The 14,378-nt window shown below is 34.3% G+C and overlaps 1 protein-coding gene across 11 annotated transcripts in view; it reads left to right on the forward strand.

Annotated features, from left to right (window-relative positions):
• RB1CC1 (RB1 inducible coiled-coil 1) overlaps window positions 1-5,289 on the forward strand; it is a 92,917-nt gene extending 87,628 nt beyond the window's left edge. For 6 of the 11 annotated variants that reach the window (XM_032759785.2, XM_058444647.1, XM_058444646.1 and 3 more), the window contains 2 exons: window positions 2,976-3,046; window positions 3,889-5,289. In XM_032759785.2, the coding sequence (XP_032615676.1) occupies window positions 2,976-3,046; window positions 3,889-3,966 (149 nt within the window). In that variant the 3' untranslated portion in view covers window positions 3,967-5,289. The remainder of the gene's footprint in view (window positions 1-2,975; window positions 3,047-3,888) is intronic. The other 5 variants (XM_032759790.2, XM_032759791.2, XM_032759786.2 and 2 more) reach the window with 3 other exon arrangements.
• Window positions 5,290-14,378: the final 9,089 nt, after the last annotated feature.

A 14,378-nucleotide genomic window follows, 5' to 3' on the forward strand; every position in this document is an offset into this window, starting at 1 on the left:
TCTCATGTGTACAGACTATTCAAGATTAATGTATGCTTATTTGTTTATATAAAAGCATTTTTTTTTGGCAAAAAAAAGTTTTCTTAAATTATAAAATGTCTAGTCTATCCTATATCATCCTATGTTCCTACCTTGTTTATCATTATACTGTTCTATACCGTTATTTTTTTAAAAAAGGAAATAAGCTTTGTTAAAATATACCAAGTAACAGTGTCTATTATCTATTAGATTTTTAAAATACTAAAAAAGAACAGAATAGATATCCTGGTATACTTAGCCTAAGTAGAATTACTTTTAACACTAAAACAAAGTAAGTCCATTTAGATTGATGTTCCTAATCTAATTGGACTGACTCGCAACAAAGTCAAGTATCTATCTATATATTTATAGATAGATTTTTTTTTTTGAGATGGAGTCTTGCTCTGTCGCCTAGGCTGGAGTGCGGTGGCACGATCTCAGCTTACTGCAACCCCTGCCTCCCAGGTTCAAGCAATTCTCCTGCCTCAGCTTCCCGAGTAGCTGGAAATACAGGCGTGCGCCACCACGCCCAGCTAATTTTTGTATTTTTAGTAGAGACGAGTTTTTACCTGTTGGCTAGGCTGGTCTCAAAACTCCTGACCTCGTGATCTGCCTGTCTTGGGCTCCCAAAGTGCTGGGATTACAGGCTTGAGCCACCGCACCTGGCCTTTGTTTTCTTTAAGACAAGTTTTTGCTCTGTTACCCAGGCTGGAGTGCAGTGGCATGATCATTGGCCACTGTAGCCTTGAACTCCTGGGCCCAAGCAATCCTCCTGCCTCAGCCTCCTGAGTAGCTGGGACTAGGTACTATAGATGTGCACCACCACTATGCCCATTTTTTGTTTTGTTTTGTAGAGGCAGGGTCTCGCTTTGTTGACCAGGCTGGCAAATTCCTAGTCTTGAACTAGGCCACTTTCCCATGACAACTCCATCATGGCTATTTGTGGTTGGCTGTTTAGAGTATCCATGAAACAGTAATCATGTAACCATGCAAAATGAGAAGATAGCTAATAACTTACTATTTTTACTTAGTACTTTTTACCTTGAAAATAATGAACCTGATACTTCTTTTGTCTTTTATGGGGTTTTGTGTTTTTCAGTTGTTTAAACTTCTTATTTGAATATTATTTTTAAACTTAGAAAATGTTGCAAAGATTAATATAGTACAAAGAAAACCTATATTTCTTTACCCAGATTCATCTGTTATTAACATTTTACCCCACTTGCAATATCTCTTTATGTGTATGTATCTAATATATAAATATACACAAATGTGTGCACACTTTTTTCCCCCAGAACCGTATGATGGTAAGTTACATCTTAGCCCATTACCTTTCAACATTTCCATGTTCATTTTGAAGAGTTCAGTGTTTAAATCTGGGAAACATTAAAAAACTTTTTAAAAAATGCACACTGCCGTTTTAAAGACTTTCGCAAGTACTACAGAAAAGAATTTATTTATTTGACAGTCTTAACCATGAATAACCTGCCTCCACCCTTCCTTTTTTCCTTTGAGGAATGCCAGTTGGGATCATGCTACCCCTGTGTTGTTGCCTTGGGAGAGTGCAGATTACCAGAGTGTTTTTATGCCTTCTGATAGTGGGGCTTATTATTACTCTTCTGGCATCATACAAGCATTTAGTTTTAGATGATTCTTTTTGTATGTTAGTAATTGGCTGTGAAGTGCTAGTTTACTCTTCAGAGAATTCACCACATACTATTGTCCAGGATCTTTTATGTTTCTGTCATGTGATCATATTCTTCAGGTTCATTTCTGATTATTTATTAGGGATATCTTTCATGTATATCTTCCCAAATTATTTTTATGGAATAAAAATCCGTATGCCTTCTTTCAAAGGCTTTAGCCTAAACAAAATACAGACAGTTCCCAACTTATGGTAGTTCTACTTAAGATTTTTTGACTTTACCATGGTGTGAAAGTGATATACATTCATAGAAACCCTACTTTCAGTATCCATACAACCATTCTGTTTTTCACTTTTAGTATTCAATAAATTACATGAGACATTCAACACTTTAAAATATGCTTTTTTTTAGATGATTTTGCCCAACTGTAGGCTAATGTAAATGTTCTGAGACTAGGCTAAGCTATGTTGTATGGTAGATTAGAAGTATTAAATGCATTTTCAACTTAGATATTTTCAATATAGGATGGGTTTAATCTGGACATAACCTTATCATAAGTTGAGAGGCATCTGTAGTTTATTGCCTGAATACTTTTGAAGTCAATTTTAATAAGACAGCTTCTTTTCTGATGAATTTAAAAAGAGAATGGGTACCACTTGGCTTGTCACATTTTGACTTTATGAGGACTAGGATTATCCTGTCTTCTCTCACATTTTTCAGCTTTCCTTCATTCACACAAGTACTGCCCTTCTAGAATTTTTTGGTTCTTAGCCCTTATTAGTTATTTATTGAGTACCAACTGTATACACACTGCTGTGCCAAGCACTGTGGCATAGGGATGTGAGAACTGTTCAGTTGCTGCCTTTGAGAACTTGTATTAAAAATACTGCCCATCAAAAATGAGTGTTTTGCTTTGAACCTATGCATTTTGTTTGCTTAAAGAAATGGGAACGGTCATCTTTATTAGTTCTTTCAATAGATGGCACTATTGAGTTAGCCTAGAATTCCTAGATATTTGTTCATGATTTGTACTTAGATTATTAGTGTTTCCTGAACTGTTATTTCTGTAATTTGACATATCATGTACATTTAACGAGTAACAAGAGCTACACACACATTACTGGTTGAAAAGTAACATAAATTTAGTTTTGTAAATTGTTAAGCATTTCAGTGATTTCAGTAGTTTTTAAAGTCTTACATATTCTTCCACTCATGAGAGCTTTTTTAGTCTGTTTTAATTCTGGCAGTTATGTTTCCATGAATAATTATAATCATACTTTCAAAAAGAGATTAACTATTTAATTTTGTTAGCTTCAGGTGCATCTAGAAGACCCTGGGTACTTGGAAAAGTAATGGAAAAAGAATACTGTCAAGCCAAAAAGGTAAAAACGACATCATGTGATACTAAGCCTAGGAACTATAAAGAAGATTTTAATACTGCTTTATATAGAAATCATTACCACTGCTGTTCTTGGCCTTTATGCTCATTTGAGTTAGAGCTTAAATTTAATGAGAGGGAGTTTGAACTGGCAATTTATAAGTATTCATGCTGTCCTTAGATAGTAGAGATAGATTAACTATAACCTATCAACATATAATGGAAAACTACTACAAAGTCTGTGTTCTATGACTGTTAGGTTACTAGTGTAACTAATTTGCAAGAAAAAAAAATCCCTGTATAACTAGAGACAAAAAGGGAATTTTATTTATAAATACAGTTGATCTTTTATTATTTTCATACTCTACCCCCATTGAAGAAAGGTAGTGTAAAGTATTTGGTGGCTTAAATGGACTGATTGTATAACAGTGTCAGTGCTCTAGAGTCAGTGAAATCTTCTGAGCATTCTTCCTGACTCACTGTAATTTGGGGCCTCAATGTACAAAACACGAATAGAACTTGAACCATATAGTATTGAGGTTTCTTTGATACTTAAAATAATGATGTATGGCTCACTTTGTATTATATTCTTTAGCAGTATCTACCAACTTTGTCCTTCCTATTCACTCAATATATTCTCTGTTGGTGAGGGGTAGATCTTACATGGTTTGATAAAGACCCCCACATCCCTCCAACCCCTCAATACTCAGCAATGAGTAATATGATAGGAGGGTACTTGTGTGATGTGGTTTTTTTGTTTGTTTCTTTTTGTTTTTTTTGGGGGGGGGGTGTGTGAGAGATGTGGTTTAATCACTCTAGTGATTCCGTTTTTTCTTTCCCTCTTAGGCACAAAACAGATTTAAAGTTCCTTTGGGGACAAAGTTTTACAGAGTGAAAGCCGTATCATGGAATAAGAAAGTATAACTTATGGACAAAATTAATACATTCTATGACATTTTTTTCTGATTTGTCCTGCAGTGCTCATTCGTCACTCCAAAAACAGCAGGCCATCTTTTTATGCAAAAGTCAGCGTGACAGTATACTTCATTGGTGTACATCATTTACTTTTTAACTGGCTTCATTTTAGGAATAATAAATTCATCAAAATCCTTGGCTGAAATAAAATGGTTTTTGTTTTTTGGTTTTTTTTCACCCAGACAACTCTAGAAATGCGGACCAAACTACTTCATTTTCTCAAAGGGCATACCTTGTGCATTGTGGCTTATGATGAGCCATATTAATTGCCTGTTAAATATACACTAGCTTGAACTTAGATGTTAAATGTTATTATTACCAGCATTTGTCCTTTTGTGAAATCAGTATCAGAATACTTGCACTCTTTAACACATTCTTTATAAAATGTATAAATTATTCAAAACTATTTAAAATAAAGAGGAGTGTTATTGCATGCCGATAATCATTTCGAGTTTGCCTCAGTAGATACTAAAGCAAATTGTTTCAGTTTTTTTAAATGCCCTTTGATGTTTCAAAAAAAAAAAAAAAAAAAAAAAGGAACTGTAATTTGGTTGACTGATTTTAAGATCAGCCATAAATAATCAGCAATCTTCAAAAGCACTTTCAATGGATTGGTCATCTGGGTTCTAAAGGGAAGAGTCTGTGCTACTAACCATTTCAAATGCAGTCTCAAACCTTCCCAACATCTTTATGACTCTAGAATAATCATATTGATGAAATCGTAATTCATGTTTGAGTTTCAGAACAAAAGATATTCATTGCACATTAACCATTTAGAGGTCATTTAAATAACAAAATATTGTATTGTAAAAGAACTGTACAATTTTAAAACAATAAAGATTTGAACCTGTAAATGTGTGTGCCTTTTAAAGAAGGATACATTTTTAATATATTTGAGTGATTGCTGGGAAGTGTGAAAATATTGTTATGTATCATATCAAAGAGAAACATGTTTATTACAAAAATGTTCTTTAACTATATACTGTGTAACAGGGTAAACAGTGTTATGTAGAATAGAATTGTGTAAACTAGAGTTGCCATCGAGCAGAGTTATTTAAATGAGTTAGTTGAGTTGGATGAGAATTGTTTGAGGTTTGTTGCTAGAGAACAATAATAAAATAATTCTTTTTCAGAAAATATTTAATTTCTTCATAAAAATAAGTTAAATATTTTTTTAAATATGTATATCTAATAGTACAAAATGGAATAAACATCATAGTGTATAGAAAACTGAATTTGACAAGTTAATGAATAAATGAACAAATGATTTCACATGTTTCTATTTAATCTTTCCATGACATCTTTATGCAAAGACTGTTAAAGCAATAACTTTATATAGAGGGTGATTTTGTTAAGCAGATCTGGTTAGGTCAAAATGAATCTGCCAGGTAGGCCATTTTAACTTAATTGGTACCCTTCAAATTTCATATGTGGTCATTGTGCTGTGGAATTTTTGTGACACATGATATCAGATCAAATCATTATCTTATTAATATTGCTGTTGAAGATTGTTGCCTATAGTTTCCTTATATGCTGTTTTGTGTCTGTCTTGTCATTGTTCACATGTGTCTTTATAAAGCACAAAAAAACAAATACTTAGTTAAAAAGTTGAAGAGAAATGAAACTTGGAAATCTAAACTTGTCAACTGAATTATTAGCTTTGGGTAAAGGTGGTGTACCCTGATCTTTGGCATTAGGATACCTCACTTCCAGTTCTAGTTATAACTTTAATTTTAGGTGAGTTCCATAAACTCTGAACCTCAATTTTCTCATGTCTAAAATGGGGTAATAACAGGACCTGCCTCAGAGGGTTATTTTGCAGATTAAATGAGAATTATAAGTGTAAAGTGCTTTAAACAATTTCAGGCATATGCTAAGCACTCAACGTGTGTTAGCTATTTATAAAGATTTCTTTATGTAATACAGTCAAACCTGTAAGGTACTATTCAGACTTGCATAGAAATGTAGATCCATTTATTACGTAAGTGAAGATTTAAATCACATTTTACTGCAAGTAAACTTTAAGCACACATGAATTACATAGATTTAATTATTTTGGCAAAGGTGAGTGGATATACTAAGAACAAAATGAGCAAAAATCATGAACGGTCATTTTTATTGATTTTTTTAAATTGTCAAGGTACAAACACATGCACATCCTTTCCAAAAAATAATACACCCCAAGATCCGTGTCCTATTTCCCAAATTTTGCCACCTAGAGGCAATTACTGTTAATTGTAAAGACATTTGTATATGTAGTGCCAAATTACATGGCTATACTGACATTTTGATAAATCCATGTGCATTTTTAATTGACTTTCTCATATAAGATTTAGTTCTTTCATAACTTTACTTTCCCACTCCTGTCTTTCCTATATACTTTATTATGTTCTAGTTTGTTCATTAAGATTTGCATTGTGAAGACTTAACTGTTCCCTGCTGAGCTAGGTCCTGAACGACGATTACATTTTCTTGTACAGCCCACAAATTTTTATTTGAAGATTTTTTTTTCTTATTGTGCTGTTACCTTGTAGTTATCATAGCTTCAGTATTTTCAGATGCAGATGCTGCTTCATATTTTAGTCTATCAAGCCACTTTTCTTAGACCGCCATTTTGGAACTGTTCTGTTTCAAACATCTGGTTGCTCTTTAAGCTGACTATTTCATATTCTAGAACTTTCCTTAACATTTTTGTTAGGAAGCTGCATTTCATGGACTCTCATCTTTCTTACTAGAGGTTTTGATCAAGTGACTTCCTAGGAAAGAATTAGTGAAATAAATTTTCCAAACCGCTGTAAATAGGCTCATGATTGATAGTTTAACAGTGTCATTTTTTGGCAGACATTGTCTTCTGTCGTTTAGGGTATTGAGAAATCTAATACCATTTCATCTGTGCTCTTTTATAGATTATGTTTGATGATAATGTTTTGCAGTTCCCAACCCCAACCATTCTTGGTACTAGGCAGTCAGAGAACCCTGTCAACCTAGAGGTGTATGTCCTGTAGCACTAAGGAAATTTTTTTTAGAAAATGTCTTTTTATATTATCTCCTACATTCTATTTAACTAATATTTTATTGTCGTCTGGGGGTTTGCTCGATGTGTCTTTTAAGCCATGTCATTGAATTTTGTATTGACAACTATGGCTTTAACTTCCAAGATTGCTGATCACCTTTTCATGAATCCTATGCATCTGTTCTTTTTTTAACTCCGAAGATACAAATTAGTGTTTTTTAAATTTTCTTATATTCTCTCTATTGTCTTCCATGGTTTTTTTTTTTTCTTGTTTAGTCTTTATTTCATGTTGGAAGTGTTCCTCAAATATCTTATGATCCTGGCTTATCTCCTCATATTCAAGAGTAGGGCATTAAACTGCTGAACTTTATTTTTAACCCCTTCCACCCTGTATCCAGAAAATAAGGAAGAATTATAGACTTATGATTTTAAACCTTTATGAAACCTTAGAAATCATCTAACCTAATCCTTTTTGTTTCATTTTTTATATTGAGATGAAATTCACATAAAGTTAGTCATTTGAAAATGAACAATATCAATACTTCATTTTTATGGCTAAATATTCCATTTCATATGTATGTCATATATATTTATAAAATATATCCCATAATCTGTTTATTCATTCACCTCTTCATGAACATTTAGGTTGTTTTTACCTTTTGGCTGTAGTTACTAGTGCTGCTATGAAAACACGTATGTACATGGGTACCTGTTTTCAATTCTTTTGGGTATGTCCTAAGAGGAGAATTGTTAGAAAGTATGGTAATACTATGTTTACCTTTCTGAAGAACAGCCAAATTGTTTCCAACAGTGGCTGAACCATTTTACGCTCCCACCAGCAATGTATAAGGGCTCCAACTTTTTCATATGCTTGCTATCACTTCTTGTTCTTTTAAAAAAAAAAAAAAGAAGAAAAAATCATGGCCATTTTAGTGAGTGTTACTTGCTTGTGGGTCATTTGTGTGTCTTCATTGGAGAAATACCTATTCAGGCTCTTGGCCTGTTTTTTAGTTTGTCTTGTTTTACTACTGACTTGTAAGAGTTCTTTATATTTTCTGGATGCTAAACTCATGATTTAGAAGTATTTTATCTTTTGTAGGTTGTCTTATTAAATCTCCTTTGATGCACAGAAGTTTTTAATTTTGGTAAAGTTCAAGTTACCTGTTTTTTCCTTTTTTGCTTGTGCTTTTAGTGTCACAAGAATCCATTGCCAAATCCAAGGTTATAAAGATTTACTTACGTATTTTCTTCTAAGAATTTTATAGTATTCTCTTTTATATTTAGGTTGTTGATCCATTTCGAGTTAATTTTTGTGTATGATGTGAGGTAGAGATCCAAATTCATTCTCTTGCTTGTGGCTATCCAGTAATCTCAGCACCACTTGAAGAGACTATTCTTATAAAGAATGATAGTGTTTTTATTACTGTAGCTTTGTAATAAATTTTGAAATCTGAAAGTATGAATTCAACTGTTTTTTCCCCAAGATTGTTTTGGCTATTAGGGGTTCCATCACATTCAATATGAATTTTAGGGTTGGTATTTTTCCATTTTGGAAAAAAAGTCATTGGTGTTTCGATAGGGATTGCATTCAGTCTGTGGCTCACACTGGGGGGATGTTGACATCTTAACAATATTAAGTCTACCATCCATGAACAAAATATTTTTCCACTTGTGTCTAATTTTTTTCACCAAAATTTATAGTTTTAAATGTAGAGGCCTTTTACCACTGTGGTCAAATTTATTCCTAGGTATTTTGTTCTTTTTGATGCTGTTATGAATGAAATTGTTTTCTTAATTTCCTTATCTTATTCATTGCTTGGGTAAAGAAACATAACTGATTTTGTGTGTTGATCTTGTACTCTGAAACTTGCTGAATTTATTAACTCTACCACTTGTGTGTATATGTGTCATGTATTCTTTGGGATTTTCAGATTATCTACAAATTCAAATAGTTGTACATCTTCCTTTTCGGTTTGGATGCCTTTTATTTCTTTTTCTTGCCTTATTTCTCTGGCTAAAATTTCAGTAGTGTGTCAAACAGAGATGGTGAAAATGTACATCCTTATCTTGTTCCTGATCTTACAGAAAAAGCTTTTAGTCTTTCACCATAACAGTACAACAATAGCTTGGATTTTTCACATATGATCTTTTAGTTGAAGATGTTTTCTTCTATTTTAAGTTTGTTGAGTGTTGTTGTCATCTTTTTCTATCAGTCATCTTTTTCTATCATGAAAAAAGTTGAATTTTGTCAAATGCTTTTCCTGCCTAAATTGAGATGATTATGTGGGACTTTTTTCTGTTAGTGTAATATGTCAATTGATTTTTGTATGTTGACTCATCCTTGCATTCTGTGAATAGATCGCACTTGGTCATTATATTATCCTTTTGATATGCTGCTGAATTCAGTTTGCTAGTATTTTGTACAGGACTTTTGCATCAGGTACTTTAAGTGGAGGGACCAATTATCTGAGGGTCCTAATCTGCTATTTTCTGTGACATTACTACTGGCCTAATCATTTTAAAAATAAAACAGTCTCAGAGACTTTAGTGACTTGGCCACTGTTGCAGAATTATAATCTCATCTGGGAGTCAAATTGATCACTTCTGACTTCTAACGGTGATTTTCCAATTAGGGGGAAAAATTTCAGTATGTACCTTAATTTCTTCTAGTGGTTAAAATAGTTGAATCACTGAATGTCATTACTATAATGCATGGGCCCAAAAGAACAAAAAGGGACTAAAGGATACATTTGCTGAAAATTAATACTGCAGCATTTGCCTCAGATGCTCTGAGGTTGACTCATACAATAGATTGGTTATTTCCTGTTTGTTCAAAGTTGGGGGCCTTGAGGCCCTTTTCATTTTGAAATATCTTTGTTCAGCAAAGTATAGTTTCCTTAAAAACTTTGGGTTTCCTATAAAACTAACAGAAGTTCTCTAAAAGTTAAGTCGTAATTCACACAGACTTCTCTCTGGAAGGCTAGTGTACTATGGGAAAATACTCAAGATTCCTAGGAGCACCTCTTGTCTACATAAGAAGGTCTGTTAGGTTTATGACTTAAACCTGAAGTCATAGCAAAGGGCCTGACAGCCACAGGCTTGATTCTATCCTTACCCTGAAACTGTCTGTCTGAGAATTTTCAGCTTGCTGCAGAGACTGGATCCAACCCAGCAGAACAGTTTCTTCTCTGTTTCATCTCTTCCCATGCCTTACTATACACAGCCAAAATAAGCCAATTGATGCTTTGAACATTTCCCGGAAACTACCTTAGCCAGAATCACAACTTCATAGTTTTGCCAGTTGTTTTGCCACCACAAGACACAAGTTCCTATCTTTCCAGCTTTCAGTAGCAGTTTCTTTACTTTTCCAGCCTCTGCTATACAATTTTCTTCACTATTCTTGTAGCCTTTGTGAGTCAGTGCCATGCGTTCTAAGTTTTTGTTAGGGCAGCAGTCTCACTGTTGGTGCTAAATTTCTGTATCAGGTGTATATTGTGTAACTGTTCATTCCTACATTTACTGGCTTAAAATAACCATTTGCACATGTGACTGCAATCATGTCTGGAGATAGTTAAGGATGCCTTGGTTCCTTTTGAGCCTCTATCAAAATGCCTGGGGTTTCTTGAACAGTGGCAGCAGCATTCCAAAAAGAGTGACAGCAAAAGAAGCTTGGAAGTCATGTCACTTGGTCAAAGTAAGTCACAGAGCCAACCCAGATTCCAAGTATAAGAGTAGCTGCAAGGAAATTGTGATCTTTTTAAAATCACATTTTTTTTAAGTTAGGTCTAAAATAGCTATTGCCCTTTAAGATTTAGATAAAAATGTATAGGTATACTTGGAGTTTTTTTTTTTTTTTAAGCATATGATTTAATGATGCCTAAAGGCAACCAAATTTGGTAATGTTTACTTTAAAATCTAATTTTCATAGATTTATCCATTTTACTTAGAAGTAAAAACTGGAAAGCTGTGAAAACTCTTTATTAATGTCCACTAATTAATAGCTCTTATGTTAGTCATACTCTTAAGACATAAGCTGTCTTTGGCCATTTTTTAAAAATGCTTTGTATAGTTTATAATCTTTATGGGTAAGATGGAAGTTATTTCAAACAATTCTTAACATAGTGGTAATGAGACTGAACAGTCAGCTGTAAGCTATTTGGGTTTACATATTTCTTAGGTGTCTCAGACTTGGAAACCAGTTAGAGCTCCACCTGCTTGTTTCATTCCCACCTTAAAATGAAGCTTAATAGCAATACCAATTCTAATGTTAGTAGAAACAAGTAGCAAGCCTCAAGATAACAAAATGCAAGATTAGTCCTCCATGTACTCTTCTAATCAATGCAGTAATGTACATGTCCTGTAAGAATACACATAGGACTGCCTCTTTACCCAGTATCTATGCCCCATTGAAATACTGTGCCAGTGAACCATTTTAATGATGTCACTCTTTGGCCTTCTAGAGACAGGAATCCCTCTAACTGTACTAAACCATCACTAAAGTTTTAAATGCTGACAATTTAAGAATTTGCAACACTAGGCTCTCAAGAGTTATTTTTACAAATGTTATGTTTTGCTTTGGAATGAACTCTCCAGTTTTGTAGGACCTAATAGCAAAGATGCTTTTGACAATCTAGTTCCAAACCAGTGATGTAATACCCTTTTCTTAGACTGCTCTGGAAATACCATCAATTAATTCCTCTAATAGTCGTAGTATTAGTGAGGAGTTAACGTAGGTGTCATTTGTAATCTCTTTGGAATTCTACCAGTGGGCTCCTTAACCAGCCCAGGCTTCTAACATGAATTGCCTGGTTTCTTAAAGAATGAGTTCTTAAACTTCTCCAAAAGTACAAAGCTTATCTTCACAATCATACACTATAACTGCATTCTTTCTGCAATTTCTGGCCTAGTCATTTCTTAAAAGTTTATCTACATTCTACCTGATTGAGAAGCATGACTCCTGGACTTGTCAACATGTCACCTTTAAAATAGGCTATCCATAGTCCAGTAAAAATCTGTGCCTTTTCCTTTCTGTTTTCATGCCACCATATGCTTAATTAGATCCTTTCTAAAAGTAACGCATTTTTTATTAATCTTCCTCCAGTTCAGTCTATAGCATCAAAGAATACAGGGAAGCATGAGTGAGCTACTTACTCTTTAAACGTTGACAATGGCCTTTTCACACTCTGGAAATCTTACTAGAGGGCTCTTCCTATTAATAATTAGTACTAAAGGCAACTGTGCATATTTAAAATATTTTGAAGTGCCTTACAAATAATAGTATTTTATTAAATAACTTCATAAGTAAGAGCATTTAAAAATGCTACTCCATAAGAGAATTCTCTCACCTCTCTGGTCCTGATACTTCCATGTGAAGCGGGAGTATGACAGAGGTCACTGCCTAACTCTGAAACGTTATTTCCCAAATGACTTCCACATTAACTAGCAATGACCATGAGCAACTGTGCACTCCTAAGATATCAGAGAGGCTTTTCAAACAATCGAATGTTAATTTTATTAAACAGCCATTTACTGTTATTAATAAAGAGTATGCTCAGTTGAGGTAGTTGAAATCCCACATCATGAACTAGCAACAGTCCCTAGTTCAGAGGATTGGAAAGTGAGTAGAGGCTTGTGAATATAACTGGAATGTCAAGATGTTTCTCCACATTTAGAGCACGTGTGTGTGCATGTATAGTCATCTTTTTGCTTGAAAGATAAATCTCTTTCCTTTTATAAGTATGCCAGTACTGTGTGTTTTCTAAACATCTTCAAACTTTTGTGAAATTGAAAAATTTTATAATTTACTACTAGTTTTTCCATGTTGTATACGTGCAGGGCATGTCATGTGGGGTATGATACTGGTATAAACCGAAAAGATGTAGTTGCCAAGAAAAATATACTAATAAATGGATTCTTTCTTTTTGTTGGAAAGCAGAATTATCAAAACGTTGACTGGAAAGCTGGAAATGGGAGCAAGAGTTAGTAGTCAGGGGCCCTAATGGCCCAGCTGTGGTAGCCTAATGTGGGCGGACGTGCCTTCTCAGTGTAGCTCACACATGTCTTCCTTCCCCCAGCACCCTTCTCTAGGTCACTTTCTCATTCCTGCTGGGTCCATGCTGTCTTTTTCAATTTTTCAGGTGTTAGCTCTTTTGAGACTATAATTATATTCTAGTTATATCTCTGAGACTACAGCTGAGTCCACATTATCTTGGTTGGACTGCTCATTGTTTTAAAATCCTAGCCACACATCCACAGTCTCTTAGACTGTTTCTTTAGATAATTGTTGATATTTTTTTAAAAACTTGTCTAATGTTATTCTGGCTGTAGGGAGTGCCTGATTCTGTTTGTGTGTTCTCTTTAGCATTTGTCTATTAAACTATCCTGGAATTGGAAATAGCCCAAATTGTTAACATAAATGTGGAAAATTCCAGCTTTCGACATACTGAAATACCTGTTCAATGCCTTACTACAATATTATTTCTAATTATTTTAATTCAGGGCGTATCACTAGAAGTTTATGATTAGAATGAGGTTCGGAAAAATCTTCATTAAATAATGCCTGACATCAAAGTAATCTTTGTACTCACATAACAGTGAAATTATTTTGCTTAGAAGGGCCAAAGCAAAATGCTTACAACTGCAAAATGAAAGCTGACTAGAATATCAATTCACTGAAGTTGTTTTTTGTGATATTTTCTCACAAGCTTTTTTAAAATATTTTTTTCTTTTTTGGCATGGGGTCTCACTGTGTTGCCCAGGCTGGAGTGTACTGGGCACAGTCACTGCAGCTTTGACCTCCCTGGCCCAATAAATTCTCCCACCTTAGCCACCCGAGTAGCTGTGACTACAGGTGCTTGCCACTACGCCCAACTAATTTACTTTTTGTACCACAGACAGGGTCTTGCTATGTTACCCAGGTTAGACTTGAACTCCTGGGCTAAAGCAATTCTTCCACCTCTGCCTCCCAAAGTGCTGGGATTACAGGTGTGAGCCACTGTGTCTGCCCTTCTCACAAGCTCTTCAGACCGTTTCAAGAGATCATATATTCAAGATTACTGTAATGGTAAGTTGGATGTTACTGGTGGTTGCCTTGACTCCTTCCTGGAGCAAGTACATTAATGTACGAAGAGACAGTCGAACATACCTTGAAAGGGTGTGGTTCATCACACAAATAGTGTGTTGACTATTTTCTGCAGTGGGCCTCTTGTAATATGAAATGCACTACTACAGAAAGGAGTCCACATTTTCAGAGTTAATACCCAAGAAGTAATAATTTATTTGGAAAGCTAACCTTTGTCATTGTATCTAGTCCTTGTACTTGAAAGAAAAACGTCTGCTCTAAGGAAAA

The sequence above is a fragment of the Hylobates moloch genome, unplaced genomic scaffold (genome assembly GCF_009828535.3).
Source record: "Hylobates moloch isolate HMO894 unplaced genomic scaffold, HMol_V3 SCAFFOLD_9, whole genome shotgun sequence".
Lineage (NCBI taxonomy): Eukaryota > Metazoa > Chordata > Mammalia > Primates > Hylobatidae > Hylobates > Hylobates moloch.